This window comes from Zingiber officinale, chromosome 6A (genome assembly GCF_018446385.1).
Source record: "Zingiber officinale cultivar Zhangliang chromosome 6A, Zo_v1.1, whole genome shotgun sequence".
In the NCBI taxonomy this organism is placed as follows: Eukaryota; Viridiplantae; Streptophyta; class Magnoliopsida; order Zingiberales; family Zingiberaceae; genus Zingiber; species Zingiber officinale.
Genome location: NC_055997.1, coordinates 55918927 through 55938563, shown reverse-complemented (window position 1 = coordinate 55938563; position 19637 = coordinate 55918927). Strand labels below are relative to the sequence as shown.

At 45.0% G+C, this 19637-nt stretch overlaps 1 protein-coding gene across 1 annotated transcript; it reads left to right on the top strand.

Moving 5' to 3' along the window:
• The first annotated feature begins 10373 nt into the window (after positions 1-10373).
• On the top strand, positions 10374-19258 carry LOC121996386 (HVA22-like protein a). Its single transcript, XM_042550348.1, has 5 exons — positions 10374-10578; positions 11512-11538; positions 11646-11768; positions 18483-18726; positions 18830-19258. The coding sequence occupies exons 1-5, from the start codon at positions 10523-10525 to the stop codon at positions 19001-19003; spliced, it is 624 nt and encodes a 207-aa protein (XP_042406282.1). The 5' UTR covers positions 10374-10522; the 3' UTR covers positions 19004-19258.
• Positions 19259-19637: the final 379 nt, after the last annotated feature.

The following is a 19637-nucleotide window of genomic DNA, read 5'->3' as shown; positions in this document are numbered from 1 at the left end:
CGATCGTGCGTTTGTCAGCGTATGGCGGTGGCGTCACTTCCGATGGGACAGCTGCCGTTTGCAATGGACAGCTGGATGATGGCCTTGTTTTTTACGACCTGGATCGGACGGTGGAGGTTGCTCCCGGGCGACAATATAAAGCCCCTGACTCATTTTCCGCCGCACTGTTGCTTCATCCTCCTTCGTCTTCACGCTTCTCTTTCTGCTCCGGCGATCCTTATTCACCGCCTGTTTGGTGCGCTCGCCATCTTCTTCCTTTCCTCGATCTTCCTTGTACCCGTAAGCCTTCCTTTCCAGCTACCCGCCCCCTGTATTGCTTCCTTTTGCATTCTGTCGGCGTTTTCTTTTAGTTTTTCTGTCGATTATCGTTTCTGTTTCGACCATGGCGAGTACCTCTACGCCTACCGTCGGCGCTCCTGGTCTCTGGTACACGACTATGGAGAGCCGATTCGATGAAGAAGACGCACTGCATCTTATTCGAACATACGAAATTCCAACCGACCACGAAATAGTTGTAGCCACTCCTTCCGATCGGCCCAATGATCCGCCGCCCGACACCATTTGCTTCTTCCATGATCAATTTTTGGCCGGGCTGCGCTTTCCTCCACATCCATTCATCATCAAAATATGCAACCACTTTCGCATCCCGCTCGGCCAATTAGTCCCGAACTCAATTAGGTTGCTGAGCGGGGTGATAGTCCTTTTCAAGTTGAATGATATCCCCTTGGACCCCCAAATATTCCACTATTTCTTCTACCCAAAACAATCCGAGTGGGGGACCTTCATATTTCAATCTAGGTCGGGTTTCGTCCTATTTACGAACATGCCGAGCTCCAATAAGCATTGGAAGGAGCATTTCTTTTTTATGCGTCTACCCGAGCGGCCGGCCTTCCGAACGAAGTGGCAGACTCAACCGGGACTCGGCAAATTCAAGAGCCATCCGGCGTATCTTCATGCGGCGAACCAGCTGGTCGGCCAACGTTACGATATCGACAAGTTACTCCTTCCTGGAGTAATGTACATATTTGGCTTGTCTCCCATCCAAGCCGACCTGCCTTGTAGCATGAGTAAGCGATTCTTATCCCCCCTTTTTCTTTTGTGCTAACTGATTTGTTCTCTGTTTCTGCAGCTGAAGTTATGTGGCGTGCTAAGGCAACCGAAAAGCTCAAGTTGAAAGCCGTCAATATTGAGGCGGTAAAGGACAAAGAGGTTGCCGAACGGGGTTTGGTTCCGACCGGCTCTGCAACTGAAGGGAGCGAGGGAACTCAAGTTGTTCCCGAAGCATCGGCTGCCCGTGCCTTCACTGACGAGGCCGCGATCAATATCACAACATCCGCCCAGGGCGAGGAGGAAGGTCGTTCGGCCGACGAGACACCTTTGGTGACTCGAAAGCGCCGTCGACTAGAGCAAGCTGCTCCACAGCCTTCACAAAGGGAGCAGCTTTCCGAACGGAGCGCTGATGCTCCTGCGATTTTTGAGGCGGTCTCCTCAGAGCATACTCCAACTCAACTTGACTTGCAGTCGACCATCGTTGAGGCTCAACATTCCACCTCTCGAACTTTACGTCGCCTTAGGCGACTGGGCAACCACCCGGGTCCGATCGGCGAGTCTTCTGGCCCGGCTGCTACATCTCAAGATGATTCGAGCACCCCGAGGGTGATTAAAACAGTACTAAGATTTCCATCGGAGGAATACCTACTAGCCGCCGATCGGCCATCGGCTCCCGAACAGCAGATCACCCTCACCGGTCCGCTCGCCAAAGTTTGGGAGGACGCGCGCGTGCGCGTCGCGCTTATGTCCCCCAGTCAGCTAGGGGATAGTAACCTGCAGCAGGCGACCGGGGTATGCCTTTCTGCTTTACTGATATTTTTTGTTTTAGCTTTTAACCTTTAGCTTAACTGCCTTCGTTTGCAGAGTTGGGTAGAGCAGATTGCGGTCAGCAATCGACTGGCCGAGCTGGAGGAAGAAATGAAAAAACTCAAGCTCTCGGAGGCGAACCAAGGGCAATCAACGGCTGCTCTAGAGAAGAGCAAAAAGCTCTTAGAAGCCGAATGGAAACGCGCTTCCGATCTGGCGGCCGAGGTTGCTCGGCTTGAAGTAGTGGTCAAAAAACGGGATAAAGAAATCCAGACGGCGACTACTCGGAAGCGCAAGGCCATTGACGACATGGACCGAATGAAGGTGGAGATCACAGGGCTAGAGCAACGCATCAAGGATCTGGATGCCCTTCTGACCACCGAGAAGGAGGGCCGCTCGGCCGATCTGCTGAAATTTGATGAAGACTTAAAGGCTCTCCATGCTGCCAACGATGCTTCCCAGGCCGCGCTCAAAGAGTATCAGGAGGGGGAGTCGGCTCGTTCTGAGGAAGTGAGGAAGGCATTCGTCCGCTCGGATGCCTTTGGGGAGAAATTTACTGACAAGATCTCCCTCACTTTTGAAGAGGCGATCAAGGCGGCTGTGGATCACTTGAAGACCAAAGGCCACCTTCCCGCCGAGCTGACCATCCTCCCAGAGGATCTGGCTACCGTGATGGGCGCTATCCCTGATGCCCTTTTTGATTTTGACGCGTGAGGAGTGTTTTTCATCAACTTTTTTGTACCCTTGCCGTTCGGCCAAACTTATTTTTTGCTGTAACTTTTTTGGTTTGCCCTGTGCTCGGCATAAATAGATTATCTTTTCCGTTCATTCAACTTTTGTTTTGGCAAAAAATTTTCCTCTCGTCATGTCTAAAGTGTTTTTTAAAACTCCTCCGCTCGGCTTCATACTTTAACGTGGACTCAAGCCGATTGTCTTCAAAAAGTCTTTCGCCATGCAACTGCGCAGCCGCTCGGCGCGCGAACATTACCCGTTCATGTGCTCACATCTTTAATTCCTATTAACCATCTATTGCTTTGCACCTTACCTCATAGGGTTTTTCATATATTTTCGTTAAGTGAGCCGCTCGGCCGTATGTTGGCCTTCAAGAACAGGCTCTGTCGTTGGTCGGCTATTACCGCCAGAATGTATCACGTGGATGGTTATCCGCTCGGACGTTTATAGACGCCGGCTCGTCTCTCGATATTTAACGTCGGAGCTCGACGGTCTTCCGCTCGGACGTTTATAGACGCCGGCTCGTCTCTCGATATTTAACGTCGGCGCTCGACGGTCTTCCGTTCGGACGTTATGCCGGCTCGCCTCTCGATATTTAACGCCTGAGCTCGGCGGTATTCCGCCGACGCTTATAGACGCCGCTCGCCTCGATATTTAACGCCGCCGGCGGTCTTCCGCTCGACGCTTATAGACGCCGCTCGTCTCGATATTTAACGCCGACGCCGGCGGTCTTCCGCTTGACGCGTTTATAGACGCCGGCTCATCTCGATATTTAACGCCGGCGCTCGGCGGTCTTCCGCTCGGGCGTTTATGCCGCTCGTCTCGATATTTAACGCCGGAGCTCGACGGTCTTCCGCCGGAGGGTTTATAGACGCCGGTTCGCTGCTCACGCTATAGACGCCGGCTCGCCTCTCGATATTTAACGTCGGTGCTCGACGGTCTTCCGCTTCGGGACGATGGCCGGCTTGTCTCGATATTTAACGTCGGCCTTCCGGCTTTTATTATAGACGCCTTGCTCTCGATATTTAACGTCGGAGCTCGACGGTCTTCCGCTCGGACGTTTATAGACGCCGGCTCTTCTCTCGATATTTAACGTCGGCGCTCGATGGTCTTTCGCTCGGACGTTTATAGATGCCGGCTCGTCTCTCAATATTTAACGTCGACGCTCGACGGTCTTCCGCTCGGACGTTTATAGACGTCGGCTCGTCTCTCGATATTTAACGTCGGCGCTCGACGGCCTTTTTTAAGGCTAACTTCAATACAGCCGCTCGGCAAACCCATTGGCCATCCTTTGAATTAATTTTGCTTCCTGTATTACAAGGGTATGGGCGACCAACATATATGCAAAAATAAGTTACATTAGTGCACCTTTCACCCAGCCCGATAAGGCTGGAGATTATTCGCGCTCCACGGCCGGTCCAGTTGACGCCCGCCTTCATCCTCCAAATAATAAGCACCCGAGCGGAGCTTTTCAATAACCTTGAAGGGGCCCGCCCACGGTGCCTCTAGCTTGCCAACGTCGCCGACCGGCTTGACTTTCTTCCAGACAAGATCGCCGACCTGGAATGATCTGGGGATTACGCGGCGGTTGTAGTTTTGCTTCATCCGCTGCCGGTACGCCATCAGCCGAACAGACGCCTTGGCTCTTTCTTCTTCGACCAAATCCAGCTCCATGTTCCTCCGCTCGGCGTTGTCCTCATCGTAATTTTGGATCCGAGCGGACTCGACGCCGACTTCAACAGGAATGACCGCTTCGCCGCCATACACCAAGTGGAAAGGCGTAACGCTCGTCCCTTCCTTTGGAGTCGTTCGGATGGCCCATAAGACGTCCGACACTTCATCTACCCAACTTCCTCCCAAGTGATCGAGCCGAGCTCGCAGAATGCGAAGAATTTCCCGATTGGCTACCTCGGCTTGACCGTTACTTTGAGGATAGGCCACGGACGTGAAGTGTTGCTCGATGCCATAGCTTTGGCACCAATCTTCGAGCAACTTTCCTGTGAATTGCCGCCCATTATCGGAGATAAGTCGACGGGGGATGCCGAACTGACAGATGATGTTCTGCCAAATAAATTTCTTGACCATCTGCTCGGTGATCTTGGCTAGCGGCTCGGCCTCCACCCACTTGGAAAAATAATCAACCGCCACTAATAAAAATTTCCGCTGTCCGGTCGCCATAGGAAACGAACCCATAATATCCATTCCCCATTGGTCGAACGGGCAAGACACAGTGGCGGCCTTCATTTCCTCTGCCGGTCGGTGGTAGAAGTTATGGTACTTCTGGCACGAAAGGCACGTCGACACGGTCCGAGCGGCGTCCGCTTGTAAAGTCGGCCAAAAGTATCCAGCTAGCAGGATCTTCTTAGCTAGTGATCGTCCGCCCGGATGCCCTCCGCACGATCCTTGATGTACTTCTTGGAGGATGTAAGCCGAGTCCTCCGAGCTCACGCATTTCAACAGCGGGCGTGAGAAAGCCTTTTTGTAAAGATGATCTCCGATGAGTGTGAACCGATCGGCTCTCCTCCTTAGCAGCTGGGCTTCATTCTCATTGGATGGTGTGGCGCCCGAGCGGAGGAACTCTATGATGGGTGTCCGCCAGTCGCTTGGAAACGTGAGGCCTTCCATCCGGTCGACGTGCGCCACCAACAGTACTTTTTCAATTGGCTGCTGAATGACGACTGGTGTTATTGAGCTCGCGAGTTTAGCTAACTCATCGGCTGCTTGATTTTCTGCTCTGGGTATCTTCTGGACAATAACTTCTCTAAAATTGGCTTTAAGTTTCTCAAATGCTTCAACATAGAGCTTGAGCCGGGCGCTGTTAATTTCAAAAGTGCCAGAGAGCTGCTGCGCGGCCAACTGCGAATCCGAATGAAGTATTACCCGACTGGTGCCAACATGCCAAGCTGCCTGCAAGCCGGCTATGAGGGCCTCATACTCTGCTTCATTGTTGGTAGCTTTATAATCCAGTCGGACGGATAAGTGCATCTTTTCTTCTTGAGGGGAGAGCAACAATATTCCAATCCCGCTTCCGAGCCGAGTGGACGACCCATCCACATATACTCTCCACATAGCTTCCGGCCCCGGCCTTTGCACCTCAGTCACAAAATCGGCCAAGGATTGCGCTTTGATTGCCGAGCGGGGCTGGTATTGGATGTCAAATTCACTTAACTCCGTCGTCCATTTGATGAGCCGCTCGGACGCCTTTGGATTCAATAATACACGCCCGAGCAGGCTATTGGTTTTGACAATGATGGTATGCGCCAGGAAGTATGGGCGAAGGCGCCGAGCGGCGAGGACCAGAGCAAAAGCCAGCTTTTCGAGTCCAGTGTAGCGAGATTCAACATCTTTTAAAATGTGACTAAGGAAATACATAGGCTCCTCTCCGCTCGCCCTTACTAACGCCGAGCCGATTGCTTGCTCGGTTGAAGACAAGTAAATACAAAGTGGCTCACCCGCAGCCGCCTTGGCCAATACCGGGAGAGAATTCAGATATGCCTTCAAGTCTTCGAACGCCCGATCGCATTCTTCATCCCAGTGAAACCTTGTGGCCTTGCGCAAGATTTTGAAAAAAGGGAGGCTCCGGTCGGCAGTTTTGGGGATGAATCGGGACAGGGCGGTTATCCGACCGGTCAAACGTTGCACTTCCCTTGTATTTCTTGGAGGCGGCATGTCTTGTTGAGCTTTCACCTTGCTGGGATTTGCTTCGATTCCCCGCTCAGTCACTATGTATCCCAGAAAACGCCCTCCTTTTGCTCTGAACAGGCATTTCTGGGGATTTAGCTTGACTCCATATTTGCGCAGCGTTCGGAAGGTTTCCTCCTTGTCTTTGAAGAGATCGGCCGCTCGGACGGTCTTGATGAGAATGTCGTCCACATACACTTCTAGATTTCGCCCGATCTGTTCTCTGAATACTTTATTCATCAAGCGCTGATAGGTGGCTCTCGCATTCTTCAATCCGAACGGCATCACATTATAGCAATATGTGCCGTCGGCCGTCACGAAGATGACTTTTTCTTGATCTTCACGGGCGAGCGGCACTTGATGACAGCCTTGGTAAGGGTCGAGCATGCATATTAATTCGCAGCCGGCCGTAGAGTCCACTAGCTGATCTATCCGGGGCAGAGGATAAAAGTCTTTCGGGCAAGCTTTGTTGAGATCCCGAAAATCTATGCATACTCTCCACTTGTTGCCCGGCTTGGAAACTAACACCACATTCGCCAGCCAGCTCGGGAATTGAACCTCGCGTATATGGTCGGCTTCCAAGAGTTTCTCCACCTCTGCTCGGATGATGGCATTCTGCTCGGTGCTGAAATCTCTTTTTTTCTGCTTGACTAGTCGAGCGTCCGGTCGGACGTGGAGCTCATGCTGCGCAATACTTGGTGAAATTCCGGGCAGCTCATGTGTCGACCAGACGAAGACATCATAGTTTCTTCTGAGGCATTGGATCAGCTCCTCTTTCTGCTTCACCTCCAGATCGGACGCGATGAATGTTGTAGCCTCCGATCGGGTGGGGTGTATCTGTACTTCCTCCTTTTCTTCGTAAACTAAAGAGGGAGACTTTTCAGTTATAGCATTCACCTCGATCCGTGGCGATTTCCGAGCGGAACTTGCTTCTGCTCGGACCATTTCAATGTAGCATCGCCGAGCTGCCAGTTGGTCTCCCCGTACCTCTCCTACTTTGTCTTCGACGGGGAACTTGATCTTCTGGTGGAAGGTTGAGACGGCTGCCCGGAACTCGCTGAGCGCCGGTCGTCCCAAAATGATGTTGTAGGATGAGGGAGAGTCCACCACCACGAAGTTCGATGTCCTCGTCCTCCTGAGCGGCTCTTCTCCCAGTGAGATGGCTAGCCGGATTTGCCCGACCGGCAAGACTTCGTTGCCCGTGAACCCGTAGAGTGGGGTTGTCATGGGCAGCAGCTCGGCTCGGTCAATTTGTAGTTGATCGAACGCCTTCTTAAATATGATGTTGACCGAGCTTCCTGTGTCAATAAATACGCGGTGAATAGTATAGTTGGCTATTACCGCTTTGATGAGTAGAGCGTCGTCGTGGGGTACTTCAACTCCTTCCAAGTCCCCGGGCCCGAAACTGATTTCGGGTCCCTCCGCTCGTTCTCGGCTACAGCCGACTGCATGGATCTGGAGCTGCCGGACGCTCGCCTTTCTGGCTCGGTTGGAGTCTCCTCCGGTCGGCCCACCAACTATGATGTTGATCTCGCCTCGGGAAGTATTGCTTCTATTTTCTTCTTCCCGAGCGGACGGTCGGGACCGTTCTCTTGACGTTCGGCGATTGTCTTGCCTTGGAGAACGATGCCGATTGGGAGTTTGTTGCTGTCGCCTATCAGCTCTCGCCCAATCGGCTTCATTAGTTCTCTGTCGCCTGTCGACTAAGGGAGACCGTCGGCCGCCATTCCGGGGCACGGGATGAGCCACGAAGGGAAGACTTCGACAATCCCTTGTGTTGTGCGTATCCGTCAGGTGGAAGGAGCAGAACATCGCGGTCCATTTCTTCTTTGGCTTGGGCCGGGCGGCCGCTACCTCTTGCACGTGGGACCTCACATGAGGGGAGCGGATTGCTTCGGCCCTCGGTCCTCTTGGCGGTTGATGAGCGGTGGGAGGCTTCCGCTCGGCAGGTGGAGCCCGATCAGTCGGAGCTTCCTTTCTTCAAGCCGCTTGGGCCTCCTCCACGTTGATGTACTCGTTGGCTCGGTGTAGCATATGGTCATAGTCTCGAGGCGTCTTCCGAACGAGCGAGCGGAAGAAGTCCCCGTCCACGAGGCCTTGTGTAAATGCGTTCATCATTGTCTCTGAGGTGGCCGTTGGAATATCCATGTCTACCTGATTGAACCGCTGGATATAAGCTCTGAGCGGCTCTCTCGGCTCCTGCTTGATGGCAAACAGACTAACACTGGTTTTCTGATAGCGCCGACTGCTTACGAAGTGGTGGAGGAAGGCCGTCCGGAAATCCTTGAAGCTTGTATGGATCCGTCCGGCAGCCTCCGAAACCACCGTTGAGCCGATCCCGCGAGAGTGGTAAGAAAAACTCGGCATTTTACTCCATCTGTATATTGATGGAGCGTAGCTGTGTTATCAAACTTACCCAGATGATCGTCTGGGTCGGTTGTCCCATTATACTCGCCGATCGTCGGAGGCACGTAGTGCTTCGGCAGAGGATCTCGTAGAATAGCCTCTGAAAATTGGCGATTAATCCTCTCGGGCGATGCGTCCGCTCGGGGGGCTTTCCCTTTTCTGTCATCTCGTCTAGGCATTTCGTCCGAAGAAGATCCACGATCTCTATGAGCTGCTGCGGCTTCAGGGGTGCGGAATAGGGCTCGATGAAATGCAACGGTGGGCGGCGGTGCTTCTGCTCGACCACCAGACGCTGACGTTGCTTGTTGCTCCGGCCGCTCGGGTGTGGCTTTCTGTTTTTGATCCACAAGCTTGGCGGCCCTTATCTCGATCAGGGCGTCGAGTTCCTCCGTCGAAAGCGTCACCGTGTGTTGTCGTCCAGCCTCGTCCATTGTTTCCGGTCGGATGCAGGAGCGTTCCCACAGACAGCGCCAAATTGATCCTGTCCGAATGCTGAATCAACGGACGCTGGGCACGGGGCGCTCTCCGACTGCTGACGTGGATCTTCGACTGGTGGCACGATGCTCCGGCGGACCTGCACAGAAGTCGGGCCGGGAAGGGGTTCCCGGCGGCGACCCTCCGACGCTCAAGTCAGGTAAGCAGGTGGTGGAAAAAGTGGCTCCAAAGGTCTTGAACGCGTACCTCCGGCGAAGTATGAGGCTCTTTATATAGAGCGGTGAAAGAGCTCCTACACATCCACCGAGGCGCCTACGTGTCTGCAACCCATACCTCGATATGTGTTTGTCAGAAAACTTACTTGACGCCATACTGCTACAGTCCAAGCACGTCTTCGATGGGACAATAGAACACCTAGCTGTCAGACTAGAGTATGGCTTAGCCATAGGACTTGACAGCTGTCAGAAGATGTCCTTGCCCTTCCCTACCCCACAGGCCGGTACGTCCGTCCGGACGGGGAGTGATGTCCGGACGGCCCTCATTTTATGCGCCAGCCGGATGGAATTCCCCTCTCGCCGGCCTGCCGTATGCATCGATCTGCTGGGGATATTTTCGGTAGGGTACTATGCAGGGCCTGTTAGCAGTATGTCACCTTCTCTTAGGGCTTCCGCTCGGCTCCCTGCTACTGTTCCATTGAGCGTCGGAACTACGACTTCAGTGGGGGCACCTATTGCCTTGGCTATTCACCGGTCGGTCTGCAGGGGCCGGTCGGGAGGTTGGCCTCTCCCTCTCCGGTCGGCCACTTGGCCTTTTGACTCCAGCGTGGCATTGACCCCTCAGAATGGGGGTCCCCTGTTCTAACCGCCGGAGCAATAAGTATTAATGAAAAATAATAAATAAAATTGATTAAAAAATTAAAAGGTAATTTACCGAAAGGGAGTAATTTAAAAATTATATAAAATTAAAAAATTAAAAAAATTTGATAAAAAAATAATAAACAAAATTGATTAAAGAAATAAAACTAAATAAATATTAAAAAATAATAAATAAAATTAATTAAAAATAAAATTAAATAAAATTTTAAAAATATAATTATTAATGAAAAATTAATAAACAAAATTAATTAAAAAAATAAAATTAAATAAAATTAAAAATATATATATAAGTATTAATGAAAAATAATAAATAAAATTGATTAAAAAAATTTTAAAAAAAAATTAAAAATATATAAGTATGAATGAAAAAAATTGCATGTCGGCATTCCGTTGGCCCCAAAAGGAGTAAAATTTAGGGCAGTTCGCTCAATGTGTTTACTGCGATTGCCGTGTTCGAACTATGGTTGACGGGTAGGAAGAACGCGGAGTATGTGATGCTTCAGATCTGAGAGACGCAGGCAGGAAAAGAAGAGGCGATGGGTTCGGGAGCTTTGCTTAGTTTCATCGCTAGGAATTTTGATGTTCTAGCAGGGTATGCATCCGCTCTTCACAATATCTCCACTGTCATCATTCTTTTGGGAAGGCTGTAGTTTTTTTGCCGGATTGTTCGATTTAACCTAAAGATTTTCTTGGAATGATCAAGAAAGATTTTTTTTTTTTCAATGAAAAAAAAATCAGCACGGGAAAAAAAAGTTAGTTTAATTATATTTAGAAGGATCAATTTTGTCCTCTTCTTTTCGTTGGCTTCACACTCTAAGTCTGATGTTTGAGTTATGTTTTCTTTATGGTCATGGCTTAAATCAGTCTAACTTTTTTTTTTTTGTGAAAAAAAAGTGTTGAAAATGGTCATCCCTGTAAAGAAGATAAGAGAACATCCAAAACTTCGATCCATGATTGTGCTTCTTATCAGAGTTAAACATTCAATCAAGTTTCATTTAAAACATAAAAAGTAAAAAAAATGAAAAGAAAAATTATGCAAGCCGACAGTTGAAATTTTGATTTTTCGCGAGAGATAACAAAGCAGAATAGATGACGCTAGGAATACACTTTGTTTGGTCACATTCTTTGCTCCTTCTTTGTAGTGAATTATAAAAATGCAGTCACAATTTTGTTTCCTTATCTTTTCTGTGTATATGTTTCTTAATCTTCTTGCAATCTTGTTTAGTAGTAATAATGCAGGACTAGATTTTAAGTAAAAATTGGGGAAATAAATGAAAACAAAGGAAGAACATTATGGAGGAAATTTATGAGAAGGGAAGGGACAAAACAACTTTTGAGGTTTAGAGACAAAAATAATGAGCCATGAAATCAGAGACAAATACAACCTTCAAGTTTATGCTGCCAAAATGCAATTGATCTAGTTGTGTATAAATTAGAGGCTTGACATGGATCATTATTTTATTTTATTTTATTTTTTTGGTTTTTTCTATATTATCCATCTGACATGTATTTTACATTTATGCAGACCTTTAGTCACACTTGTCTACCCCTTGTAAGTACCATTCTGAACTACTAATTGCAAGATGATAGAACTTTTGAAAGAAGTTCTCAATTTTACAGATTTATTCCGAGTAGTTATACTTTTCTTGGTCTTGACAGGTATGCTTCTGTGAAAGCAATAGAATCTAAATCTCCAGAAGATGATCAGCAGTGGCTTACCTACTGGGTGCTGTATTCTTTAGTTACTTTGTTTGAGTTGACATTTTCTACACTTATTGAATGGTAATTACTCTTCTTATCATGGTTATTTATTGGTTAGATTTAATTCATGTTCTTGTCCTTTGATAATCATGCTATGATATCTTCTTTATACAAACACTAACATGTGATTTCATTTGAGAAGTTAACTAACATAAACTTTGCTTTGCTCTCAACATAGGTAGTTTGAAGTTTGGTTGAGCCCACTTAATTTAGTCATAAGTCCTCTGTATCAAATATGGCTAACTGGATGTTATTAGTAACACTTAGTTCATAGTTATTCAGAACCCTGAAGATAGGATGTTCACAATGTCTTCAATTATATTAAGAATGTTGTTTTTCCCATTCAATTAGCATGAAATGAGATCCGCCCACTTCATTATGGTAGCAGAGCCACACTTATACCTTTGAATCAAGACTAGCACGAGGGAGTGTTTGAAGCTTGGTTACCCCATGCCAACATTCTGAAGGGAACAAGTGCATTGGTTGATGATGTAGATATATTAAGATGCCCCTCTCTAATCATTTTGGATGGAAAGTGCTCCACCTTGCTTTAACACAAAGTAACAAGACCCTGATGTGGGTAAAAATCATCCCCTCATCATGGGTGTTCTAAATGGATGATGCTGATAAGTTTCTTAAACAAGTAGCCAGAATGTCTTCCATCTGGGTGGAAATGAAGATGGTAAGTTTTCCCACCTGAGCAACTGGAGGGATTTGCATTTTAGCTGAGCTGAAGTATTACACTTGTAAAAAGAGGCAACATAAAATAAAACATCATAATTCCTCATATCTGAGTAAAGAGCTAAAGGGTCAAAAGAGGTGACCTAGAAAAAAAGATAAAGATCTGGGAAAAGAGCTGAAGAGTTGAAAGGGGCAACCTGAAAGAAAAGGTCATAAATTCTTAGATCTGAGAAAATACCCAAAGGACAAAAAAGTCAAGCCGTCTTCTCAGCTGGCCACTTTGATAGAAGAGATCTTTACCTCTCTCTCATTACACATAGAAATTGGACAAGAACCATGGAATACTTGTGTCCATTATCTTCTTTTGAGGGTCCCCTTGAACCTTTTGTTCAATCTTTTTCAATCTGATCCAGAAGCATCCTAAGCACAAAATCAATGTCTCTACAGACTGTATCATAAGCAAAACTATGCCCATATTTGATAGTGTCTGAATTTAGTAAACAATCTAATTAGCTCAGAAGGAAAGCCAAGAGAAGTATGCAGAGTGCATCGACCTTTGGATATTGATTGCCTAGGCAAATTCATGTTCTCTGGCTGATGCAACTGTGGCTGCTGGAAGTGCCACCAGTTCCAGTAAGCATGAAGTTCTAATGCTATGGTGACCAAGGAGAAGAACAAGAAGCCTCTGATTAGCTTCAGCAGCAAATGGAGCTTCTCAGAAGCATCGGCTTACCGAAGAGTAACCAACCTCTTGCCGATGACTCCATGCAGCATCAACAACAGTGTTGTTGACTCGAGGTGGCTGGTGATGTGGTGGGCCTCGAGGAGGAACATCCAGACAAACTTCTTGGCATTCTTGCTGGGCCCCTTGCCCATGGAGGGGAACTTTTCATCGTTGACAGCGGTAGTGATCTCGAGAACGAAGTAGTTAGGATTCTCCATCATTACCACCACTAGCGTGTCCCTTTCTTGTTCTTCTCCATCACATTCCACCCTGGAAAACCTGACTTTGGAACCATCTGTCACCTGCAAAACTGCAACCTTTTGTGAGTGGTGGAGGAAGCAACATGCAGACCATCTTTGCAGTAACCTTTTGTGAAATAAAGGCGTGACTTCCAACAGCATCCCCTGGCCAGGGCATTAGAATAATGAGGGAGGTCGGCAATGGACCACCTCCGACATTGGTGGTTCCCGTTGTTTCTCTATCCCAACTTGTGAGGGGGATTAGCATAACATCTATGTTGGTGGCAGATTTGGGGCCAGTTATGGTGATGAAGTGTGAGATGCTAAGCTGATAACTAGACATATTGCCACATCAACATTTATTGGAAATTTAACAAAATTTTAATGTGAGATATGATAGAATTGTTAAATTTAATAAAAGTTCATTTAAAAATTTTAAGTTATAAATAAACAAGAGCATTGAATTCTTGATGTGTCGAATTAAATTTCCATTTTATACTTAATCTTGAACTTGAGGAAAGTAGGAAAATTACAAAAAAATAATTCAAGTGATTTGAGTTCAGGGGGCCTTCTTGGAAATCCTTCCCTCCCTTCTTTTCTTGAGCTTCCAAAAACTTGTCTTTCTTCTTTGGAGGAAGGCTGTTGCTGTCAACAGACTGTCCTATTCCTCCTCCGATCTGTTTGTTCCCAACAGCCTTCTTATATTTGAGAGTGAGAGCCATTTAAAGGATAAGTGAGGGATGAACTGCATGGGTTTAGGAGATCAAGTAGTTGAAGTTGAAGGAGCTCTTGGCAAAGCCGAGCCACCTGCCAACGAAGTGGCTAGAGTTCTTAAAATTCTCTATGACTCCTTCCAATTCCTTGATATTCTAGTCATTTTCTTCTCTTTGGTCATAGCCATTGCAAGCTGAATGGTCAATTCCTCAACTTTCTTCTAGGTAAATCCACCCTGGCTCTGCTATAACTTGCTTCAGTTGGAGCTTTGTAGTTTTCACCTGAAGCTTTCTCATCTTCTTGAGAAACAAGTTGATGTGCACCATGACATCTGCAACCCAATTCTGAATAGCAAGTATTTGTCGAAGAAATAAATCTTGTCCTTGATGGAGCAAGAAATTAGTTCCAATTGTAAAGCTTGAGAAATAGATCTGGAAGTATGATGCCATAAAGATAACTTTGGGCTAGCTTGAAACTCTTCCATGACTTGTTTGAGTTCTTTATCTCTAATGGGCTCAAAGTGTCTAGGACAATGGCTCAGTAGTTCACCTACCAGTGAACTATAAGGCACTTGGCAAAGTCTAATACTTGGTCGATGGGATTGGGTGGATCCACCCTTTGTTGATTCATTGTCTAGCTCCTCAAAAGTTTCCACTCAACGGTCAGGGAGGTATTGGGCTTTGGAAGTCAGTTTGACACCTATGTAGACTTCAGCAACAATTTGGGGACTTAAAGGAAGTGTACTTACTGTGCCCCAGAGGGAGTGAGCTTATTAGAGTAGAGAATACCTCAACCATGATGGATTCAAAGATGCTGACTAGCCTAGAGAGAGGACTCTGATAAAGGGAATTTGGCTATAAGGACTTTAAAAGTTAGACCTAGTGATGAAGTTTAGATTCTAGGAGTTTTGGTAGCAATGGAAGTCATTCTCATGTGGAAGCTTGCATCTAGGATCTCAATACTGGTGAGCACTTCCAAGAGAGTACTTGGGGCACTCTCACTAAGTATCATCAAAGTTCACATCCATGTCTACAAGAGTAAGAAGGAAAATGCGTCACTAAACTAAAAGTGAATAGGGGAGTTTTAGAGGCTAAGATGCCTTTAGCCTTCCATCCAGTTCAAGGTGATATATGGTAGCATCCCCCAGCAAAGCAAATTCTACACCCTTAGAGGAAGATCCTTTCAATGACTTTAGGCCCAAATAGCCTTTGGTTAGGAGTACCACAAGTTAGTGCCAAGAATTGGGTGAGAACTAAGGGTCAAGTTTTCTATGTTTAACAGTTTGATGATGAGAGCATGAAGAGGATGTCGGATTCCAGTTTAAAGGAATTACATAATCATATAGAGAATGTAGGCGTTTTGTTGAAGAGGAACATATAAAATTTGGAGTTTGGTTTTTCGTACTTTGCTATAATCTTCTCAAATTTTGAGTGAATTGTTTGGCCCATGGTTTAAAGTATCGTGCCGAGACGGTCAAAACGGGCGAAACATTTCGTTCCACCCGACGACTGGCACCGGCATGACCCCGACACCAAACCCACAACAGCTACAACGTGTTGCGCGACCCCGTGGCCACAGTGGAGGGGTTGCATAACCCTTCCGTTGCCATCACGGAGGCGTTGCGCATCCTTGCGGCCACTGCAGAGGAGTCACACAACCACCGCGGTAGCGCTAGAGTAGTCACGCGATCTTCGCGGCCATGGCTGAGGGGTTGCGCAACCCCACGGCAGTGCCGAAGTCGTGCAAGCTCGCTAGTGGTGTCGGATTTCAGATTTTTTTAATTAAACTTAGATTAATTATTTTAATCAACTCCTAACTATGATGGAGATAATCTAAAGAGATTTTATTAAACTCTAATAAAATTATCTAATTAATTTTAGATTTCATTTATTTTAATTTAAAAATTATAATAAATTATTTATTTATCTATTTTCATATCTTTTCCTTTTTTTAAAAGATTATATTTTTATATTGTTTATTTTTTAAATATTTATGTTAAATATTTTATTTTTTAATTAATATATTTTATATTTAAAAAATATTGAAACTATATCGAAATAACACGATACCGTACCGAAACTGTAACGTTCTGGTCCAGGACTAAAACCTCGGCATGGGTCAAAATTTTAAATCTTGGTTTGGCCTAGAGAGGCTTTGGTTGCTTAATGAAGAAGAAAAGGAAAAATAATAAAATAGTTTGCTCAAGTTATATTGAAATCTGCCCAAGTCCGAATCCCGGTAAATATATAAAATGGTTAGGCCAAAGTAAATACAATTCGGGCAACACTGGTGGACACAACTATGATTGCCAAGTGTACGAGAAAGGATGTGTGCTAAGTGCTTGAAAGTAAGGTGTACAAAACTATGGCAAAACAAAATATGGAGTGTTAGTGCTTATCAATGTAGTCTAAGTGTTTTAGCAGTTATAAAGAAAGCGTCAAGCCATAAGAAGACAGAAGGAGAGAAGTAAAATGTAATATTAATAATTTCTAAACTTATGTCTTATATATGGAGCTGTCATGAAGGAGAAGACAAAATGTCAAAGGGGCATGGTTGAAGAACAGTAATACTTACGGAAGATCAACTTATATCTTGAACAGGGATCAATCTGTATTCTGTATACATTGAGCTCTGCTGGTAAGAGCCCAGCAAGTGTCCAGGCAATACTCAGCTAGCAGTTAAAACCATACGAGCATCTGGACTCACCAATAGGGCTTTGCCTGGGGTAATTCCTTATTAGGATGATACTACTCACTTCAAGGCCAATAAAAGGGGAGTGAAAGCCATCTAGAGAGGGGCATTTTTACTGCATTTGAAGAATAGCTACGATATTCAACAAACATGAGGCAACACTGTTTTTGCCACCTCTCTCTAATCCCACCTCTACCAACCAACCAAAACCTAATCCGCATCAACCCATTCAACCCCGAAACGATTTTATTATACTTTGCATGCAAGCTCTACCTCAGTACTACTAACCAAAGTTTCTCATACAAGCTGCTTATCTTTCAAAACAACTTAACCCACAGAAATCAAACTCAAACAGTTTGGTCACACATCACTAGACTCTCAACCGTGTTACAAGCAGTTTGGATGAACTAAAACAATAACCCTACTCAACCTTGTTGGAGTCCTCTCCACCTGATCCCCAGTAACCAATTTTCCCAATTCAGGTTTGAACTAGTTGGAATAGCTAACCGACCTCCCTATCTGTGATAGTTTCGACCATAGTAGATGCTTAGTGAGCATAAATTTGACTGAAGTAGCTACATTTTTGCAGTGAGATAAGTTTTTCTTCTCTCTTAGTGTTGTTACTATGTCTATTTGAACCTACCTGACTATTGGGTGCATTATTTGAAGTATTAGGCTCTTGTCACTTCTTTTTTCTGATGTGTAGGGTAAATATATTAAGAACCAAGTTGCATGTACAATCTAGGTCCTCATAGATCTTAATACGTGTTTGGATCTTAATGAACATCCTGTCAAGATTCGACACGTCTCCATCAAAATTACAATAGTTTCTAGCTTGCCAAATAAGATATATCATATCAGGCGTAGCCAAAGTCCTCAATTTTGTAGTACGGCCCGAGCCTTTGATCTTCTACTTGAAGACTTCGTCTCGCAGTGCTCATCTCGGTGCTCATCTCCTGCTGGATACCCAGATGAATGCACACTTTGATCCACAAGGCCTTGCTAATTGAGCACATGAAGAAGAGGTGCTCCTAAATCTCATCCTCCCTTTGGCATTGGAGGTAGGTCTTGCAAGGCATATAAGGAAGTCCATCCTTAGTCTGCAAACGTCCATGAGCTAGTAACCACAACACAAAATTATGTTTTGATGCCCGGCCTCCAAACCACTGTTGTCCAAGCTGGTTGCTTATTAATTGTATTAGATTGGGTCTCACTCACAAACAAACAATTGATTAGTCAAGGTATGTGGAAAATGTTAAAGGACTATGTAAATATTGACTAGGTGAATTTACATGATTGATTTTATGTATTAGAAGGGCAATACTTCCAGTACATATGATGGATTTTATGTAAAAAGGCTAAAGGACTATGTAAATTAATATGAACATTTAAGTGATCATGTGCAGTATGATGTTGAATGCAATTTTACATAATTAATAGTAATTATTTTTCCCCTCTGGATGGTGGCCTTATGATTAAAAGTTTTATCTCATGATAAATAGTGATTATTTACATACAAAACACAGATTTTTTTTTTTTTTTTTTTTTTTTTTTTTTTTTTTTTTATGGATTAGCCATTTCGTTGCTTGCTAATTCACTTGAATAATAGTTTCTAGGATTTTGCAAGTTACACTGTTTCCTAACTTGTATGCACAAACTTCAACTGCAACAGTGTATGTGTTACAGGCTTCCATTTTGGCCTTATGCAAAGCTAATATTTAACTGCTGGCTGGTTTTACCATACTTCAGTGGTGCCACATTTATTTATGAGAATTTTGTGAGACCTATGGTTTTGAATCAACAGACCTTGAACCTTTGGTCTCTCTCTTCAAAAAGTGGCGCCTTTGGCAAGCCAGATGACGTTCTATTAGCCGCTGAGAAATTTATTGAACAAAATGGAACAGAAGCATTTGAAAAACTTATAAGAAAGGTAACTACAACTTTCTCTCAGTTCCAAACAAAGTCTTTTCAGTATCTGCAGCTTCCTTAAACCAACAAAGGCGTGTTCAACTTCTATATCTTTGCTGTTGAAGGCTGGAGGCTTGTCCAATCCCAAGAAGAACATGCATGCAACATTTCACGACGACAGAGATGACAGAGAGGAATCCGAGTCTTGGAAGATGAACAGGTTTGCTGGGGAATCAAGCTCTTGGACAAATAACAGTTTTATGATTTTTGATGACGATGCTAATAGACGCTGGAATTAGACGTTGAAGTGTGCACATTTGGCAGAATCGTAAACATAGTTATGACCTCTTGACTTTGTATATAGACCTAGTTGCATACTTCTGTTTTTTTCCTTTCTTTCTTTCTTTCTTTCCTTCTTTCCTTTTTGCAATTTAGTTTATCTTCATCCTTTTGGGTGGCAATGAGATGCATATTATGTATAAATTGTAGTCAGTTTGTATAGTGTTCCATAATTATATGCAATACAAGATTGAGTGCATTGTTATATTGTGTAATGCTAGATAGGATTGTAAATGAATCAAGCGTTTGTGAACAAGCTTGGTGTTCAGCTTGATAGGAGCTTCTTTATGTTCATTCAATATACACAAGATTAATTAAACAAACAAATTTGAATAGCTCATTAAATTAAATAAATAAGGTTGAACATATGTGTTCAGTTTGTTATCGTTCGTGAACAATACTCACAAGTCATATTCATTAATAAAATTTTTATTAATATATAAAATAAATAATAAAATAAATAAGTTTGAATTATCAATTTCAATAATCAATCAAACAACTGAAAGTTTTAAATAAGTAAATAAACTTGAATTGAGAGTTCGATAATATCTAAATAAATTAAGTTCGAACTAAGCTTAAACTAAACTTGAATTG